This window comes from Staurois parvus, unplaced genomic scaffold, assembly GCF_062004578.1.
Source record: "Staurois parvus isolate SC_StPar_1 unplaced genomic scaffold, SC_StPar_1.0 ptg000053l, whole genome shotgun sequence".
In the NCBI taxonomy this organism is placed as follows: Eukaryota; Metazoa; Chordata; class Amphibia; order Anura; family Ranidae; genus Staurois; species Staurois parvus.
The window spans coordinates 5638840-5656427 of NW_028317849.1; the positions used below are offsets into that span (position 1 = coordinate 5638840).

The following is a 17588-nucleotide window of genomic DNA, read 5'->3' on the forward strand; positions in this document are numbered from 1 at the left end:
ACATCTCGGCCTAAATTTATGAAGAACAATTATTTATTTGTAAACTTTTATAACAGAAACAAAGAAAAATGTGTTTTTTTTTCAAAATTTTTGGTCTTTTTTTGTTAATTTAGCAAAAAATAAAAACCCCAGCGGTGATTAAATACCACCAAAAGAAAGCTCTAGTTGTGTGAAGAAAATGATAAAATTTTAGTTTGGGTACAATGTTGTATGACTGCGCAATTGTCATTCAAAGTGTGAGAGCGCTGAAACCTGAAAAATGGCCTGGGCAGGAAGGTGTAAAATTGCACGGTATTGAAACGGTTAAAATTTGAAACACGAAATCATAAATTATAATTTAATAAATAATCATAAAAAATAATAATATAACAAATTTAATTCAATAATATAATCAAACCAAAAACACTGAAATTTGAAATATAGCGCCAAGTTCGCACATCACTGAGCTTAGTCGCAAAATCGTTTTCAGTGTCCACAGACGTCAGCATCCAGCAAGCCAAGCCCTACTAGTTTTGTCCCTTGAAGACGTCATTCATGACGAAACTAGTAGGGCTTGGCTTGCTGGATGCTGACGTCTGTGGAGAGGATTGAGTCACGAGCGCTGTAAGTGAGTGAGCGGGGAGCAGGAGACTGTTATACCATTTGCTGTTTTATGCTGTTATACTGGTGTCGGTGAAGACACCCTTTTTGTGAGTGTAAATCTTTATTAAATTGTTGGATACTTTTATAAAAAAAACTGGCTGCACCATGATTTTTTCTTTCATTCCCAAACATGACCTCGGTGGAGAGATATAAAAAGAGAAAGTGATATAATGCTCCTGGAACTGTTATATTGAGTGGTGGATACCTACCTTATGGATGATTTTGTAGCTATTGATCATCACACCTGAGAAGTTGATTTATTGCATCTGCTCCCAGAGCAAAAAGCGTTTTTTGCTGATCTAGAGATTGATCAGCATGGAGCTCTGGTGAGTTACCCAACCTTACTTTGGTGGTGGATTTTGGCACAATTTCTTTGAGAGCACTTGAATTTGAAAAGGATTTGTTTGGACATTTGAAGAAATTCAAAATTGGACAATTTTTATATTCACAAATTTAATTATTTAAATTACTTATGCACTAAAAAATAGTTTGCACATAATTTTGATATTTTTTGATATTAATTGAGGATATATATCTTTTGCACTAATGTTTCTACACTAAATTAGGAATAGTTTGTGGTTTTAGCGCATTCCTTTATTTAAGTTCTAATTTACTATCGCTGTTCTCTAGGTGGTCTAAAACTGCTTTTGACCTAAAGAGACGCTTTTTGGACGCCATGGACGTTTCTCAGTTTCAAGGCAGAAAGAACAGTAAAAATGCAGGCAGGGCACAGGACAAAGCACTAGGGACAAAATGTATGTGAAATGGTTTGATACAGTAATGTTTTACTATGAGATTTTAGTGTATTTTGTGAATGTCACTTTTGGACAATTTTAAATTTCTCGCCAGTTCTGTCCCCGTACATCCTGACGTCGCCGGGAACGGAACCTGGAAGACAGATGCCGGCATTGGCCGGAGGACATTGCCGGGGACGCTGCAGGGGGGACATCGCAGGAGTGAAGGGCAAGGTAAGTGAAGAAGAGATCCCGGAGTAATGCTGCAAGGTATTCCCGAGTGTAGCTCAGGGTTACTGCTTGTTGTGCTGAAACTTTACCCTGAGCTACACTCGGGAATACCTCCAGGGAGGTCAATCACATTTGGGACAAATTCTGTATATGTGTAGACAAGTATATGTATATACAACAAGACAGATAAAAAAGGCACAGGTCTGGTGTAGTAAAAGTACAAAAAAATAGCCACTGCCCCAATCTATAACTGACCTTCACAGCAGGGAGCACATGGAAGGGCGACGAATGTCAAACAGTAAAAGAGAAAAATTCCCAGCTCCACTACCAACCTGCTTGAGAACAAACCGAATTGTCCTGTCTAACAGTATGTGTTAAAAACAGGATTTAGTTAGCACACATTTGCAAATACATACGTAAGCTGCAGAGCCTCTTCATGGCACCCCAATATTCTGCACTTTCCAATTCTAAATTTTGAGACTCTCCATAGTAGAAGCACATGTATAAATGGATAGACTGAGGGCAGGTGAGCCTGCGTCACCCTTCCATGTGCTCCTTGCTGTGAAGGCCAGTTATAGATTGGGGCAGTGACCATTTTTTTTACTGTTGATATGCTGGTGAGAGGGTGCACACTGGCTGCCATTGTGCTATATGCTGGGTGTCCAGTGTGAAAAGGGTCTGCAGCTTGCGCATGTATTCGCAAATGTGTGCTAATTAAACCCATTTTTAACGCATACTGTTAGACAGGACAATTCGGTTTGTTCACAAGCTGGTTGGTAATTTGAGCTGGGAATCTTTCTCTTTTATTGTTTGACTGGTGTAGTAAAAGTACCTTTAATTGACGCATTGGCATAAACTCACTTACATTAACGTTACTATTAAAGCACTTGTACCAGGACAATCGGGATAGCAGACTGTGGTGTAATGATCAGCAGCAACAGTGAACAGAGATGAAATCAGCAGCTAGCTGGAGCTGTATCTTCCTAACAGGGCCCACTTATAAGGTGTAAACAGTCTGTGTCCACTGGCGCTCCAGTCTTCTGGTCAGCAGGGCCTGCTTTACACAGGTGATTACCTGCATACACTGGAATCCAGCAGCATGAAATCAGTAGATTGTTGCGGCTGGGATGACAGGTGTCTGCAATAAGCAGTGGCCATTCAACATGTAATGACAAACTGACAGCAGCCGCTGTTTGCATTTAATCGCACACCACTGTAGATTCCTTCACATTCCTCATTTGGCTAATCATTTGGATAGTCATAAATGAAGGTGTTCGTTTCAGTGAACACAGATGGTTTTTAAGCATTTTTTTTTTTTTTACGGGGAACATGACAGACCTGGAACATGATACCTGTTGATCCAATTTTTTTTATACACTTGCCTCGAATTAAAACAATACTAAAATTATTAGTAAAAACAAGAGTACTAGTGTGGAAAATTCCATATGTGCAAGATACCATGCAATTAAATGAGGGTCGCGCCAAGGGGAGACATTGTTCACAGATTTCTTGTATTACAACAAAATGCAGCTAAAAAGACACATGTTGGGTAAATGGTTAAATGGGCACTGGCAATAGGGAAAAAAAAAAAACTTCACTACACAAAAATATACTATAATATAAAATACAGGCTAGAATACAGTATATAAGGAAACACATATAAACATATACACTGCTAAAAAAAAAAAAAACTCCTGGGATATTGATCTGGTCAGTTAAGTAGCAGAGGGGGTTGTAAACCAGTTTCAGCTGCTTTGGTCTTAATGAAATTAACAACAGGTGCACTAGATGGGCAACAATGATATGACCCCCAAAACAGGAATGGTTTTACTTATATTTTCTAACTGTTTTTCACTGGTTTTGCATTCGGCTAGGGTCAGTGTCACTACTGGTAACGTGTGGCGATACCTGGACCCTACAGAGGTTGCACAGGCAGTCCAACTCCTTCAGGATGGCACATCAATACGTGCTATTGCCAGAAGGTTTGCGGTGTCTCCGAGCACAGTCTCAAGAGCATGGAAGAGATTCCAGGAGACAGGCAGTTACTCTAGGAGAGCTGGTCCTTAACCCATCAGCAGGACTGCTGTGCAAGGAGGAACAAGATGAGCATTGCCAGAGCCCTACAAAATGACCTCCAGTAGGCCACTGGTGTGAATGTCTCCAACCAATCAGAAACAGACTTCATGAGGGTGGCTTGAGGACCCGACGTCCTCTAGCGGGTCCTGTGCTGACTGCCAGACACCACAGAGCTCGATTGGCATTTGCCATTGAACACCAGAATTGGCACGTGCACCACTGGCGCTCTGTTTTTCACAGATGAGAGCAGGTTTACCCTGAGCACATGTGACAGACGTGAAAGGGTCTGAAGAAAACGGTGAAGAACATTATGCTACCTGTAACAGTTTAGCATGACCATTTTGGTGGTGGGTCAGTGATGGTCTGGGCAGGCATATCCATGGAGTGACACACAAACCTCTGCAGGCTAGACCCTGACTGCCATTAGGTATTGGGATGAAATCCTTAGACCCACTATCAGACCCTATGCTGGTGCAGTGGGTCCTGGGTTCCTCCTGGTGCATGACAATGCCTGGCCTCATGTGGTGAGAGTATGCAGTCAATTCCTGGAGGATGAAGGACTTGATACCACTGAATGGCCCCCTGCTCGCCTGAGCTAAATCCAATTGAACACCTCTGAGATATCATGTTTCCACCAGGTTGCACCTCAGACTATCCAGGCATGCATACAAGCATGTGGGGGCCATACAAACTATTGAGTACCATTATGAGTTGCTGCAATGAAATTTCAGCAAAATAGACTAGTCAATTGCATAATTTTTTCACTTTGATTTTCGGGGTGTTTTTTAATTCAGTCCTCTCTGTAGGTTGATAATTTTCATTTCCATCAAACGATGGGGCATCCTTACATTCCTAAAACATTACTCAGTCCATATCAGTATAGATATCCAGCATGATATTTTTCCCCATTGAGATCTGATGTGTTTTCAAAGTGTTCCTTTAATTTTTTTTTTTAGCAGTGTATATGAGAACTATAGCTCCAGCAGGCTTAAATGAAGAGCTTGAAAATCAATACTATACAGTAGTCTGCAGCCCAAGTAATATAGGTTTTAATTTCCTTTTAAATTTTCTATATAATGTATTCTAGTCCTTATTTTAGCCCATTTATAGTATTTATCAGGTTAGATGTTTAAAGTGATTCTAAAAGTTAATTTTTTTTTTTTAAATAAAAATGTCTTTACTTTCCTACTGTGTGCAGTGCTCTCTTGGCCCCTCCTTCCTGTTGGGTGCCCCCACAGCAGCTTGCTATGGGGGCACCTGCTGCTCCATGTGTCCATTCACACAAGGAGATGTGGCTTGCCCCCCCTCATTGGCTGTGATTGACCATAGTGGGAGCCAATGGCTGCTGCTTGCTGTCTCAGCCAATGAGGAGGCAGAGACCTGGGACAGCCAGGATAGAATGCATGAAGGTAAAAAACCCTGAGCCTTTAAAACCACTTTAAAGTGTTACTAAACCCACAACAGTAAAATCAGTCAGTATATGCAGTAAAGCATGCTAGCTATACTCACTGTTGGACTTAAGGGGTTAATCCTCTGCATTGAGTAAAAAGGAGGTTTGATCCTGTCTGCTCTGATCCTCCCCTTCTTCCACGTTCCCCATTTCATCTCCTGATGGAACACAGCCTTGGGGACACTCTGATAATGAAGCTTGCTATATTTCTTTTTTTACAAGTGCTCAACATTTTACCCAACAAGTGTACCTTTTCGCTGCATTTTTTAGAATATATATATAATATACATATATCTTGCCCCTTCTGAAACTGCATGGTATGTTGAACATGGTATTTTTGATAAATTTAGTATTGTTTTATACACCGTGATCCATGCCTTCTACACTGTACGCCAGTTTTTATTGTAATTTCATTAAAATGTATGATGTTGAGCATACCTACAATGCCCTAATCCTGTATGCCAATTAGATGTAAAATTCCCCCCTGCTACCTTCCCATCAGGCTTTAGAAAAGGGGTGGAGCCCTGCAACATATTGCCTTGCTTAACCAACACTACCATATTCTTACTGACCAAGAGACAGGAGCACCCACGGACACTTGCTGTTTACAACTTTTGAGCGGTTTTGAACTTTGACCGCTTTACCTCTGTTCACCACTGCTGCTGATCTTTACACCACTGCCTGATAACATGATTGTCCTGGTAAAAGTGCTTCATTATTGTTGTTGATGTAAGTGATTTTATGCTATTTTGCTATGCTGTCAATATATTTACTTTTACTACACTCTTGTTTCTTGTGGCAGTGCTGGAACATCCCTGATCTCAAGGAGCTGTAGTCCTGAGTGTGTTGTTTTCCTTCTCAAGATGTCTGGATCTACAGTGAATTTGGACTGACACCTAAATGCTGCAAACACAGTATTGCGAGCTGAATTTTCATTTCTTATAGAATGTACATGTATAATATGTTAAAAAAAAAAAGTTTAGTACTACTAGGCACGTTTTGCAAACAAAGTAATGTTATACAGTGCAAGTCCTGATACATACCATCTACGGATCGTTTTGTTGCTAAAGGCTCCTGAGTGGAGTGTGGAAAGGATGGCGGTTCTGTGCCTTCTGGGGTGAGTGGTCCATCTTTGCTGTTCTTTTTGTCAGGCTTCTTACCCAGAAGCCTGTACAGAGGGCTCTTGTAGGTATGCCTGTGGTAGGCAAAATATTTTATTTTACTTTTAATACAAAAGAAGTTATCTAAGCAGATGTAGTGATATATGTCAACAGTTAGAAAAATCACATGACCTCTTTGGCAATACTCACTTGTCCGTGGACTGTGCAGTGCTGTCTGGTGGAGCCTTGTTTTCAATAGATTTCTTTTTCTGAAGATTAGGCTTATTTTGTTCTTTATCAGTGTCAGCTGACAGAGGTGGTAGCTGCACAAGAGATATTAGTGTCAAAATAAATATAATAAAATTAAACTGGCTGTTTAAGGCAAACGTTTTCTGTAAAAATGAATACATAATCAGTCTCTGCAGTGGATTACCATTTATACAATTTCTTTTTTTATTATGATAGTTACTAAAACATATCTTAACAAATAATTAATATTCGGGTAAAGAAATAAATATTGTAAATTTATTATCATTCAGTTGGAGAGCTCTAGGCTTCCTTTCTGGCTATTCTTTGTTGAAAAAATACTCTCATTTACCAAAAGCAATAACTCAAGCTCAGACTGATTTCCCACCTTGTCCAGGCAGGTTGTATAGAGTTTCAATCAGACTGACTGTGTGTGCCATCTCTTTAGATAACCAATTAATGCCCTGTGACACACCCGGAAATGGGTGCACCCATATTACGTTTCTCTGTGTGATATAAAAGTGTGTGTGTGTTCCTGAATTGTCCATGGTCACTTTTTTGTAAATAAAAAAACTACTATGTAGACCAGCTGTTATCAACTTTCTTGATACAAGGAGCCCCAATTGCAATGCTACAGAAAACTGTTAGGTATGTCAGACATACAGAAGAAGAAATGGTCAGAGAATGAAAATGTGGCTAATAGACCATGCAAGTCCAAAACATGCTATAGGAGTAGCTGGAGACTGGCAAATTGCTTCATGAGACTGCTAGAGATCACTACTATGATAAACTCCAACTTCTAGGAAATTAGGAATTAGGTATATATTCTAGGAATATATACAAATACTCCAACCTAGACAGGCCACTTATTAGTTACACATGTATTGCAACCAAAATGGTTACCTTACGCAGATGGCGATTAACTGAAATCAAATAGTCTATTGAGGTTGTGCCTGAACTCAATACTTACATGTTTTAAAAGCTAGTGCCTTTTCAAACAAAACAGTAATATAGCAAACATTTCTGAATGTCTAAAAGCAATTGTTCCAAATTCAAAATGTCTGGTAAATAAATATTTGACAAATGTAATGATTTTAGAAACACTGAAGAAGGGGAGGAGGGACTGGCAGTGGGGTGGAATCCTGATGGTATAAAGGGTTGAAATGTTTATCTCTGTTCTTTTATTTCCTTTTTGTCTGTGTATCTTTTCACTGACATGGGAAAAACATCTTCTCTCTGGATTTACTTTTTCTGATTCTACATATTGTAAAGCCTTTATAGAAAAGCTGTCGCAGATGTGTAATATGTACCTGATCACTTTTCAATCAAACACTGTGAAGAGAATTTATCAAACCTGAATCTGGGGCAGTTGTGCATAGCAACCAATCAGCCTCTATCTTCAGCTTGTTCGGTTTGAAAACAGAAGATAGAACTAATTGGTTGCTATGCATAACTGCTCAAAATTTCCCCTGTGAATGTTCCATATGTAAACATCTCAAAAAATATTGAAACTGAGAAAACACTTCACATTTGATATTGATCTCAACAAGGTCCATTGTTACAGCATTAAAGCTGAATTCCAGGTATGCATTTTCTAGCATAGTCACATTGGTCAAGCTTGTAAGCATACATTTACCATACCTGAGATATCCCTGTGGAATCTGAAAATCACTGCAGTAGGCGCCACTACTACAGTGATTATCGCCACATTCTGGGTATTACGCCAAGCGGCTGCCCTGCTGCATAGTGAACAGAGGTGGTCGCTCACTCAGCAGGGGTGTCATTCACGGAATGCTTTGCATTTCTCTTGGTGAATGCAAAGAATTCTCTGATTGGACAAAGTGGAGAAGATGAGTGGTGTCATGATTTTCACCTCATCCTGTATCAACGTAACTTTGCTATAAAATGCATACCTAAACGTCAGCTTTAAAAGATAAAGGGATGTACAACACAAAACTAAAACCATTTAAATATTGGAGTTCAGTCTGACAAATATTTTCCTTCACAGGCTTGAGGTAAGCATATAGGTAATAAAAAGAAGACAGGCTGGCTGCTGCTCGTGAGGTCCTTCAGCAGGACAGTTCCTGGACTTCTTCTGGGACATCGCTAAGCCCGAACAAGAAGTCAGGCTGAGGGCTAAGGAGAATCTCATTGAGTACCTGAAAGCCAGTGAGAAGTAGTGAGCTATCTTCCCTAGGACAAGGGTTCCTCTTCCACCTATACCTCTGATGGAGCAGTTCGTTTAACCCTCTGACTCTATGCCTTCAGATGTGACATACCTATATGCCCATTATCATTAACCTGCTGGTGTACATCTAACCAAGGTGGTGGATTACCCTGTGTGATTAATTTCACGTTCACGTCCTGCACTTTAGATTGCTGCATTTCATGATCCTATAGGACACTGATTGAATTTTTTTTATGGACATTTATTTTTATGTTGCAATAATTACTAATGTGCAATCGCGATCAAAATTTATTGATTATTTTAGTCGCACTTGCAGTGCACCTATTATCACCTTTGCTCATGTACATTATTGCTTTATCGCTTGCTGATTTGCTGTTCATTTCATTTGCAAGTTTTATACACTTATGTGATGCACTTTACTGTTCCACTTGATACACAAAGCCTTTTATTGTGATTTTAGCACTGCACTATATATATATGTAAGAAAAACAGACTACTGTGTGCAGAGGCCCAGGCTGGGCATTAGGGATTTAGGCAATCACTAACCTGAGGAATGCAGGGAGACTGTATAGCTGTTGAAGCTGATGTAGTTCCAACAATCCCCTTTGCCCTGCTGGGAAACAAAAAAAGAAAAACATTAAAATTATGCTAAGACTTAGAATTGTATAACTGTGGCAAAAAAATTAATTGATTTAAACCGATCGGTGGTTGAACTTGTGGTGGGTGCAACTAATGTGTATCTTTGAACACTATTGCACTTAACTGTCCCATAAAGTGATATTAAAGACTTAAATTGGTATACTTACCCACTCTGTGCAAGAGTTTTGCACAGAGCTGCCCTGATTCTCCTCTACTCAGGTCCCCTGCCAAGCGCCCCCATAGTAAGTCGCTTGCTATGGGGGCACTCAGAACGGGGCTCAGCCCCGCCCCAGTTCCCTTCTCACTGGTTGTGAGCTACAGCAGTGGAAGTCAAAGGCTCCTGCTTCTGTCTCTGAGCCAATGAGGAGGCAGGGAGCCAGGACAGCAGCTCCTCTCATGCATATCGCTGGATTGGGATCAAGTAAATACTACGTAGGTTTTTCCTTCAATTTTGAGAGACTTCCTTTCACTTGAAGTTCTGAAAACAGGGCAAGAAATGGAAGAAAAATTTTACCAAAAGGTGGTAAAAAAAGCCTGACAGGGCTCTGTCCAAAATGAACATAAAACTCTAGATACACTTTAAGGCTCCATGCACACTAGCATTTTTTAAGCTCCTAGAAGCTATTATCAGCATATTTTTTCTGCTCCTAGAAGCTAAATAGTGTTATCCTATGTGTCTATACACACTACTTTAGGCTATTAGCATTTTTTGAGAGCTTGAGCATCTAGGAGCATAAAGAAAAAAAAAAAAGTTGTTTTTGTAGAGCGTTTTCCCAACAGAAATAAATGCTAAACACTTCTAACAGCTTTTTTTTCCCTCTACATGTAATGTAAAAACACAAATATATTGCTAATGCTCCTAAACACTACTAAAACACTACAAAAAAAGATATTACCAGTGTTTTTTTAATCAGCATTTTCCCAACTTTTTATAATCTTAAAAAAAATGCTAGTGTGCATGGAGCCTTACTATTTTGAAAGTTTTTCCATAAATGTCTATACTCTGATACCCCAGGTAGGCATGTTTACAGCTATGGAAAAGAAACGAAGGAACACAAGAAAGACATTCAAGGAAAAAAACAGCAATTAGGTTAAAAAAAGATCCAAAACGGGGGGGCGCTTGTGAGCAGCGACCTAGGATGGCCACATTCTAACGGCGCTCCTCACCCACCGGACACATTAGCCACTATACGGGCCCCCAGGGGGATAAAATACCCACTCCTCACCCCTCTTCAGGTGCCTGAAGCTTGCTGCCCAGGTGATCGAGAAGAAAATGGGAGCTTCCGTGCCTCTACCGCCCGGCAGGCTGTGCCGGAGACTGCGGCCTACCCGCCAGTGAACTCGCCTAAAGCCTCGGCCTCGAGGTCGGATTTGCGGTCGCCGATGCTCACGGGGGACCCAGACCCAGCCTCCGGTACTGACAGCAGGCCGGATGCTTCCCAGCCACCCCCTCCTCTGGCCCTGTGAGATTCGGAGCTCTTATGCAGCTTTAAAATCATGCTGCAGCATGAATTAACGACCGCAACCTCTCAGCTTGCAGAGTGTCTCACCAGGGAGATCCAGAAGCTGGGGAGCCACACAAACAACCTCCAGGATAAGATGGACACCACGGTCACGATAATTGAGAATCATGAACAGGATTTTGGCGACCTTAAGCAGGAACTGGCAGACACACTGCTGCAGCTTGAGGACTTCGAAAATCGCCACAGTAACCTTTGCCTGACGTATCCCGGAATCGGTCGTGGACCTCACCTCCACTGCCACATTCCAGGAGCTGGTCCCTGCTATCCCTATAGACCGGTTGGAGTTCGACTGCATACATTGGGCCTTAGGACTGAAGTGGCCTGACGGGCCCTCAAGAGACATTATCGTTAAATTTACCTATTACTGCACCAAGGAAAGCATCCTCAAGGCGGCCACAAACAGATCGGAACTCCTAGATTGTAAGCTCCAAGGAGTAGGGCCCTCCTATCCCTCTTGTATTGAACTGTATTGTTGCTGTATTGTCTCCTGTTATGTTGTAAAGCGCTGAGCAAACTGTTGGCGCTATATAAATCATGTAGAATAATAACTTGGCTTTCAGGGTCACCGGTATCAGCTCTTTTCTGACCTCTCCTAGCCCTTCACCTCAGTCCTAGTGAATCGATGGATCAAATATGTGTGGGGCTTTCCATTCCGACTCTCCTTTGATTACCAAGGCCATAGCCACTCCATCACTACTCCAGAAGAGGCTCAATCTCTCATGAAATCCCTGCACCTTCTGCCGCCAGGGGAGGCTACGCGAAGTTCGACATGTCCATCTGGATCCCCGACGGTTCCTACTCAGCTTGGCCTTATGTTTGGGCCCTATTAGGCTGGCCCACATGGCTTCCCCCCCACTGGGGATTTATCCTCTGCTCCCGGCTTGGCCGTGCTCAGGCTCTGACCTGTTTGACCAGGGGTTGATGCTCCTTTACATTGCTCTTGGTGGCTGCCCTGTTGCTACCAGGGGTCTTAGACGAGGGTGGCTGGGTTAGTGGGGGGTGGCTTGGGTCGATAGTTCTCTCGGGTTCCGGGGCGGGAGGTTAGCCCGAGTGGGCCCCTTCGGTACCACACTGATGGTCTTGCTTGGGTACTGGGGCAGGGGACCTTTTGGGCCGAGTTGGCTGGGTTCCGCTGTGTCTGGTGGTCGTCTCCCTGGAGGGGGTTGGGTCCCTAAACCTAATTGGTTTCCAGCAGGAGGGTTTCCATGTGTGTGTCCCACTTCCTGGGGGACTCCTATTCCTACTGATGGGGAATTCAGCTCTGTTATTGACCGGTTCCTGGTTTCTGTTTGCGGTCCTTCGCCCCCTGGGGACCTATGTTATTCATTTATTTGCAGCCATGTGTCCAGTGGTAGAGCCACCCCAAACTGGTATCTTTGGAGTGTAGGATACATTTCACCATAGCTGTGAAATGGTTATGCCATTGTACATACTCTTTGTGTTTCTTTGTCTCTTGCTTTTCTTATCGTCTTCAATTTCCTGGTTTTTCGGTTCTTTTTTTTAACTGCAGAGTTTTGGGACGCCATAGCCAGGCTGTCCTTGAGAGTGGAAATTGTTGGCCGACCTATGCCTCTTCTGCTGAACGGATTATGTCGATCCCACCATGGCTTTGCCCCTTTTGAAAGTACATTCACAAAATATACGAGGTTTTAATTCGCCTCAGAAGCGGTCTAAAGTCTTCCATCGCATTAAATCACAGCACATTGATGTGGTCTGCCTGCAGGAAACCAGGTTTACCCAGTCCTCCGCCCCAGGGTATCTTTCATCTCATTATCCCACTTTCTACGCGGCCTCGGCTCCTGAGAAACAGCGGGGTGTTCTGATAGCTTTCAAGCGCAATCTCCCCTTCACTTGTGTCCAGAATATTGCGAACCCAAGGGGAAAGTATCTGCTTTTGCAGGGCACCCTTTGGGATCAGGAGGCCACCTTTGTCTCCTATTATGTCCCTAATCACATTCAGCACAAATATTTCTCACATCTTTGTTCTATCATCTCCCGACACTCTAGGGGCCTTCTTATTCTTTTAGGGCAGTGGTCGGCAAGCCGCGGCTCGCGAGCCACATGCGGCTCTTTACCCAGTCTAATGCGGCTCTTCTGTGTGCCGGGCGCCTGCTCCCCTCCCTCCTCTCGGTCGGCCGCTCCCCTGCCTCCTCTCGGTTGGCAGCCCCAAAAGTCCGCGCGGACCTTTTAATCCGGCTTGCGGATGTGGCTGTCAGGATGTGTGTAGGCGGGGCAGCGTGCCGAACGTGAGGGGAGGGGAGCTAGGCTCCTCTCACAGTCCGCCCTGAAGACCCGAACGGCGCGGGAAGACAGCGAGAGGAACGCAAAAGGTAAGTGAATTGACACGGGGGACTTGGCTTACTAGAAGGGGGGGGGGGAATAGTACTGTGGGGGATGAAATACTATATGAGGGATGAATTACTTTATGAGGGATGAAATACTATATGGGGGGATGAAATACTATATGGGGGATGAATTACTATATCAGGGATGAATTACTATATGAGGGATGAAATACTATATGGGGGGATGAAATACTATATGGGGGGATGAATTACTATATGAGGGATGAAATACTATATGGGGGGATGAAATACTATATGAGGGATGAAATACTATATGGGGGATGAATTACTATATGAGGGATGAATTACTGTATGAGGGATGAAATACTATATGGGGGGATGAAATACTATATGAGGGATGAAATACTATATGAGGGGATGAAATACTATATGGGGGGATGAAATACTATATGGGGGATGAAATACTATATGAGGGATGAAATACTATATGAGGGATGAAATACTATATGAGGGATGAATTACTATATGAGGGATGAAATACTATATGGGGGGATGAAATACTATATGGGGGGATGAAATACTATATGGGGGGATGAAATACTATATGAGGGATGAATTACTATATGAGGGATGAAATACTATATGGGGGGATGAAATACTATATGGGGGGATGAAATACTATATGAGGGATGAATTACTATATGGGGGGATGAAATACTATATGAGGGATGAATTACTATATGAGGGATGAAATACTATATGAGGGATGAAATACTATATGGGGGGATGAAATACTATATGAGGGATGAAATACTATATGGGGGGATGAAATACTATATGAGGGATGAAATACTATATGAGGGATGAATTACTATATGGGGGATGAAATACTATATGAGGGATGAAATACTATATGGGGGATGAAATACTATATGGGGGATGAAATACTATACGGGGGATGAAATACTATACGGGGGATGAAATACTATACGAGGGATGAAATACTATATGGGGGATGAATTACTATATGGGGGATGAATTACTATGGGGGATGAATTACTATATGGAGGATGAATTACTATATGGAGGATGAATTACTATATGGGGGATGAATTACTATATGGGGGATGAATTACTATGGGGGATGAATTACTATGGGGGATGAATTACACTATGGGGGATGAATTACACTATGGGGGATGAATTACACTATGGGGGATGAATTACTATATGGGGGATGAATTACTATGGGGGATGAATTACTATATGGGAGATGTATTTTCAGTTTTAAAAATGTGGCTCTCAAAATAAATTTCAATCATGGTTTTGGCGAGATTTGGCTCAGTTGAAAAAAAAGGTTGCCCACCACTGTTTTAGGGGATTCAAATATTACCCTAGATTCCGCTCTAGATTGTCACGGTGCTCGGGGGCCGGCCTCTTCCCATGATTTGGTGAAGGAGGAATGCATGCGCTCCCTCGTGCAGTCTGCATGGCTAGTGGACATTTGGAGAGAACTTCACTCAGCTGAGAGGGACTTCACTTTCTACTCCAATCCCCTTGACAGTTTTTGTAGAATTGACCACGTATTTATGCAGATACAACAGCTTCCTTTAGTCAGGCGGATCTTCATCCCTTCCTCGCCCTGGTCGGACCATGACCCTCTGGTTCTATTTCTTGCACTCTCTGGAAAGGCACGGCACCCTTTTCATTGGCATGTTAATGAATCTTCATTGACCACCCAGGTCACATGTCAGCAAATTGAATCTTTCATATGGACATATTTTTCGGACAATTCAGGATCTGTTTCTATGGGAGTGTCGTTGTGGGAGACACAAAGCTACGGTGCGGGGCCACATTATACAGCTGGCTGTGGCTTGGAAGCAGGAGCGTTGCCTTTCAGGACTTCATTCTCTTCTGGCCTCGGTGGATGCCGCACCCATCCGCGGCCCATAAACATATACGAGACACCTTGGCTGCTGAACTGGACTTACTTGCTTCTTCAGAGGCTGAACAGGCCTTACGCTGGACCAAGGATACGTTTTATACCTGTGCTAATAAGCCGGGTCCGCAGTTGGCTAGGAAACTCAATTCTGTGGGGAAACCCTATAAGCCGGTCCAGCTGTGGCTCCCTGGGGGGGGGGGGGGGGCTTTATACTTCAAATCCCCAGCGGATTGTCTCTCACTTCGCGGACTTCCTTTTCATCTATACACCAAGCCAGATCCCTTCCCTGTAGCTCAGGTGGAAGCGTTCTTTTAGGATTTACGGCTCCCTGGATTGTGGCGTGGGTAGCCCTTAATGCAGGTGTTTCTGTATCGGAAGTACTTCAAGCTATCAAATCCTTACGGCCCTGGGTCCTGACGGCTTCTTTGGCCTCTACTATAAGAAATTTGCACTTCTTGGCTAGTTATTTCAATTAATTATGACAGGGCTCTTTGCCCTCTCCGGATGCGCTCAGAGCTCACATCTCAATGATTTCTAAGACAAAAGAAGATGTGCAGGAACCGCAAGCTTGTCGGCCCATCTTGCTCCCTAATGAGGATTTGAAGATACTGGGCAAAATTCTCAGTCTTCGGATCAACAAATATTTACGTAGCCTGCTCCATAGGGACCAAATGGGGTTTGTCCCTGGGAGGCAGGCAGGTGGGCGACAATGTTCGTAAGGTGGTTCACCTCATACACCTTTTGCAGCAGTGGAAACTGGCAGGATTCTTATTGTCTTTGGACATATATAAAGCTTTAGATTCCTTATCCTGGGAATACCTGCGGTTCACGTTGTCCCGCTGGGGCTTCAGGGATTCTCTCCTTTCTTGGATTCAGGCCTTGTGTTCTCCTTCAGCTTCGCAGGATACTTCTCAGATCCCTTTCCCATTTGCGAGGGACGAGACAGGGATGTCCCCTGTCTCTGGCGCTCTTTGTCCTGGCGCTTAAGCCATTGGCCTTGGTGCTCCGGGCTGATTGTAACATATTGGGAATATCGGGGTCCCTTACACGGGACAGGCGTTTAAGTTGAATCTCTTTGTGGACGATGCCCTCTTGATCCTCACTAATCCATTGACGACGCTCCCAAATTTGCAACAGGTTCTTGCGTGTTTCTCCTTGATCTCAGGCCTTCGTATAATTGGATAAGACTGGCGCTGTCAATATCACCTTGGCCTCGGATTTGGTTTTGTGCCTTACAGTCCCATTTTTCCCAACAAATTGGCCTCATCTTCGCTGGAATACTTGGGCATTCACCTGACCCCCACCTATGGCTCTTTGTTTGCTGCCAAATATTTCCCATTGCTTAGCTTGGTGTCCTTGCTTATGCGCTCTTGGCAGTTCCTGCTTTTGTCTTGGATAGGCCGAGTTAATTCAATGAAGATGACCATCCTACCGAAATTTGTATATTATTTTCGTACCCTCCCAGTGCGGGTTCCTTCTTATTTCTTCAAAAGTTTTTTTTTTTCAACATTTTCGGTCTTTGTTAAGTTAGCAAAAAATAAAAACCCCAGTGGTGATTAAATACCACCAAAAGAAAGCTCTAGTTGTGTGAAGAAAATGATAAATTTTAGTTTGGGTACAGTGTTGTATGACCGCGCAATTGTCATTCAAAGTGTGAGTGCTGAAACCTGAAAATTGGCCTGGGCAGGAAGGTAAAAGTGCCCGGTATGGAAGTGGTTAAAGAGTAAAAAAGATTTATTTTTCACATTAGATGACTGGAGGTACTATCAAATAGGACATTTTGTTGCAGCACTCCTACAACCACTGAGGACACTTATCCATTTGAAAAAAATGTTGAGTTCAAACACAGTTCAAAAACATGTTACCGCCAGGATTTATAATATCCTTATTGAATTGCAGGGATCAGATACTCCTTTGTTCTTATAGAAATGACAAAAGGAGCTGGGAACAAAACTGAACGAGCATAAAAAAAATAAAATATTTAAATTAACACACGAGGTGATGAATATGAATACAGTTGAAATGAACTATAAATGTTTGGCAAGATGGTATATTATACAGAGTGTGGAACATAAACGACTAGATATTTCACCTCTATGTTGAATGGGGTGTGGGAATAAGGGAACAATAACAAGTGTCCTTGGTACTCGCAGGGGTAGTGAGGATATCCAGAGCTATACTGCCTCAAATAATAGCAATGCGCACTCACCAGAAACGCATGGATTATGCGCATGTAACAACGATCATCCTAGATGATGGATCCGTCATAGAGCGGGTGGTGGGCATCCCTCTCATGGTGGGTCATCCAGGGCTCCAACTCAGGTCCAGAGATCCCCTTAAGGTCAGCCAAGTAATCCTCTATGGTGGTGGTGATCCCTCCTCTAGATGGCATAGGCACCCTCTCTGTGGGAGTGATAGCTCCACATAGGAGCCCCAAAAACAAGTGCCAGAAATAGTGTAGTATGTTCAAAAATATATAGTATTTATTAAAGAGCTAAACACACCCGCTCT

At 42.7% G+C, this 17588-nt stretch overlaps 1 protein-coding gene across 1 annotated transcript in view; it reads right to left on the reverse strand.

The window, feature by feature from the left end:
* Nucleotides 1-17588, reverse strand: part of MYO9B (myosin IXB) — a 240583-nt gene that overhangs the window by 49341 nt on the left and 173654 nt on the right. The window contains exons 25-27 of the mRNA XM_089667549.1: nt 9214-9280; nt 6444-6556; nt 6177-6328 (exon numbers count right to left, since the gene is read on the reverse strand). Coding sequence (XP_089523675.1) covers nt 6177-6328; nt 6444-6556; nt 9214-9280 — 332 coding nt within the window. The remainder of the gene's footprint in view (nt 1-6176; nt 6329-6443; nt 6557-9213; nt 9281-17588) is intronic.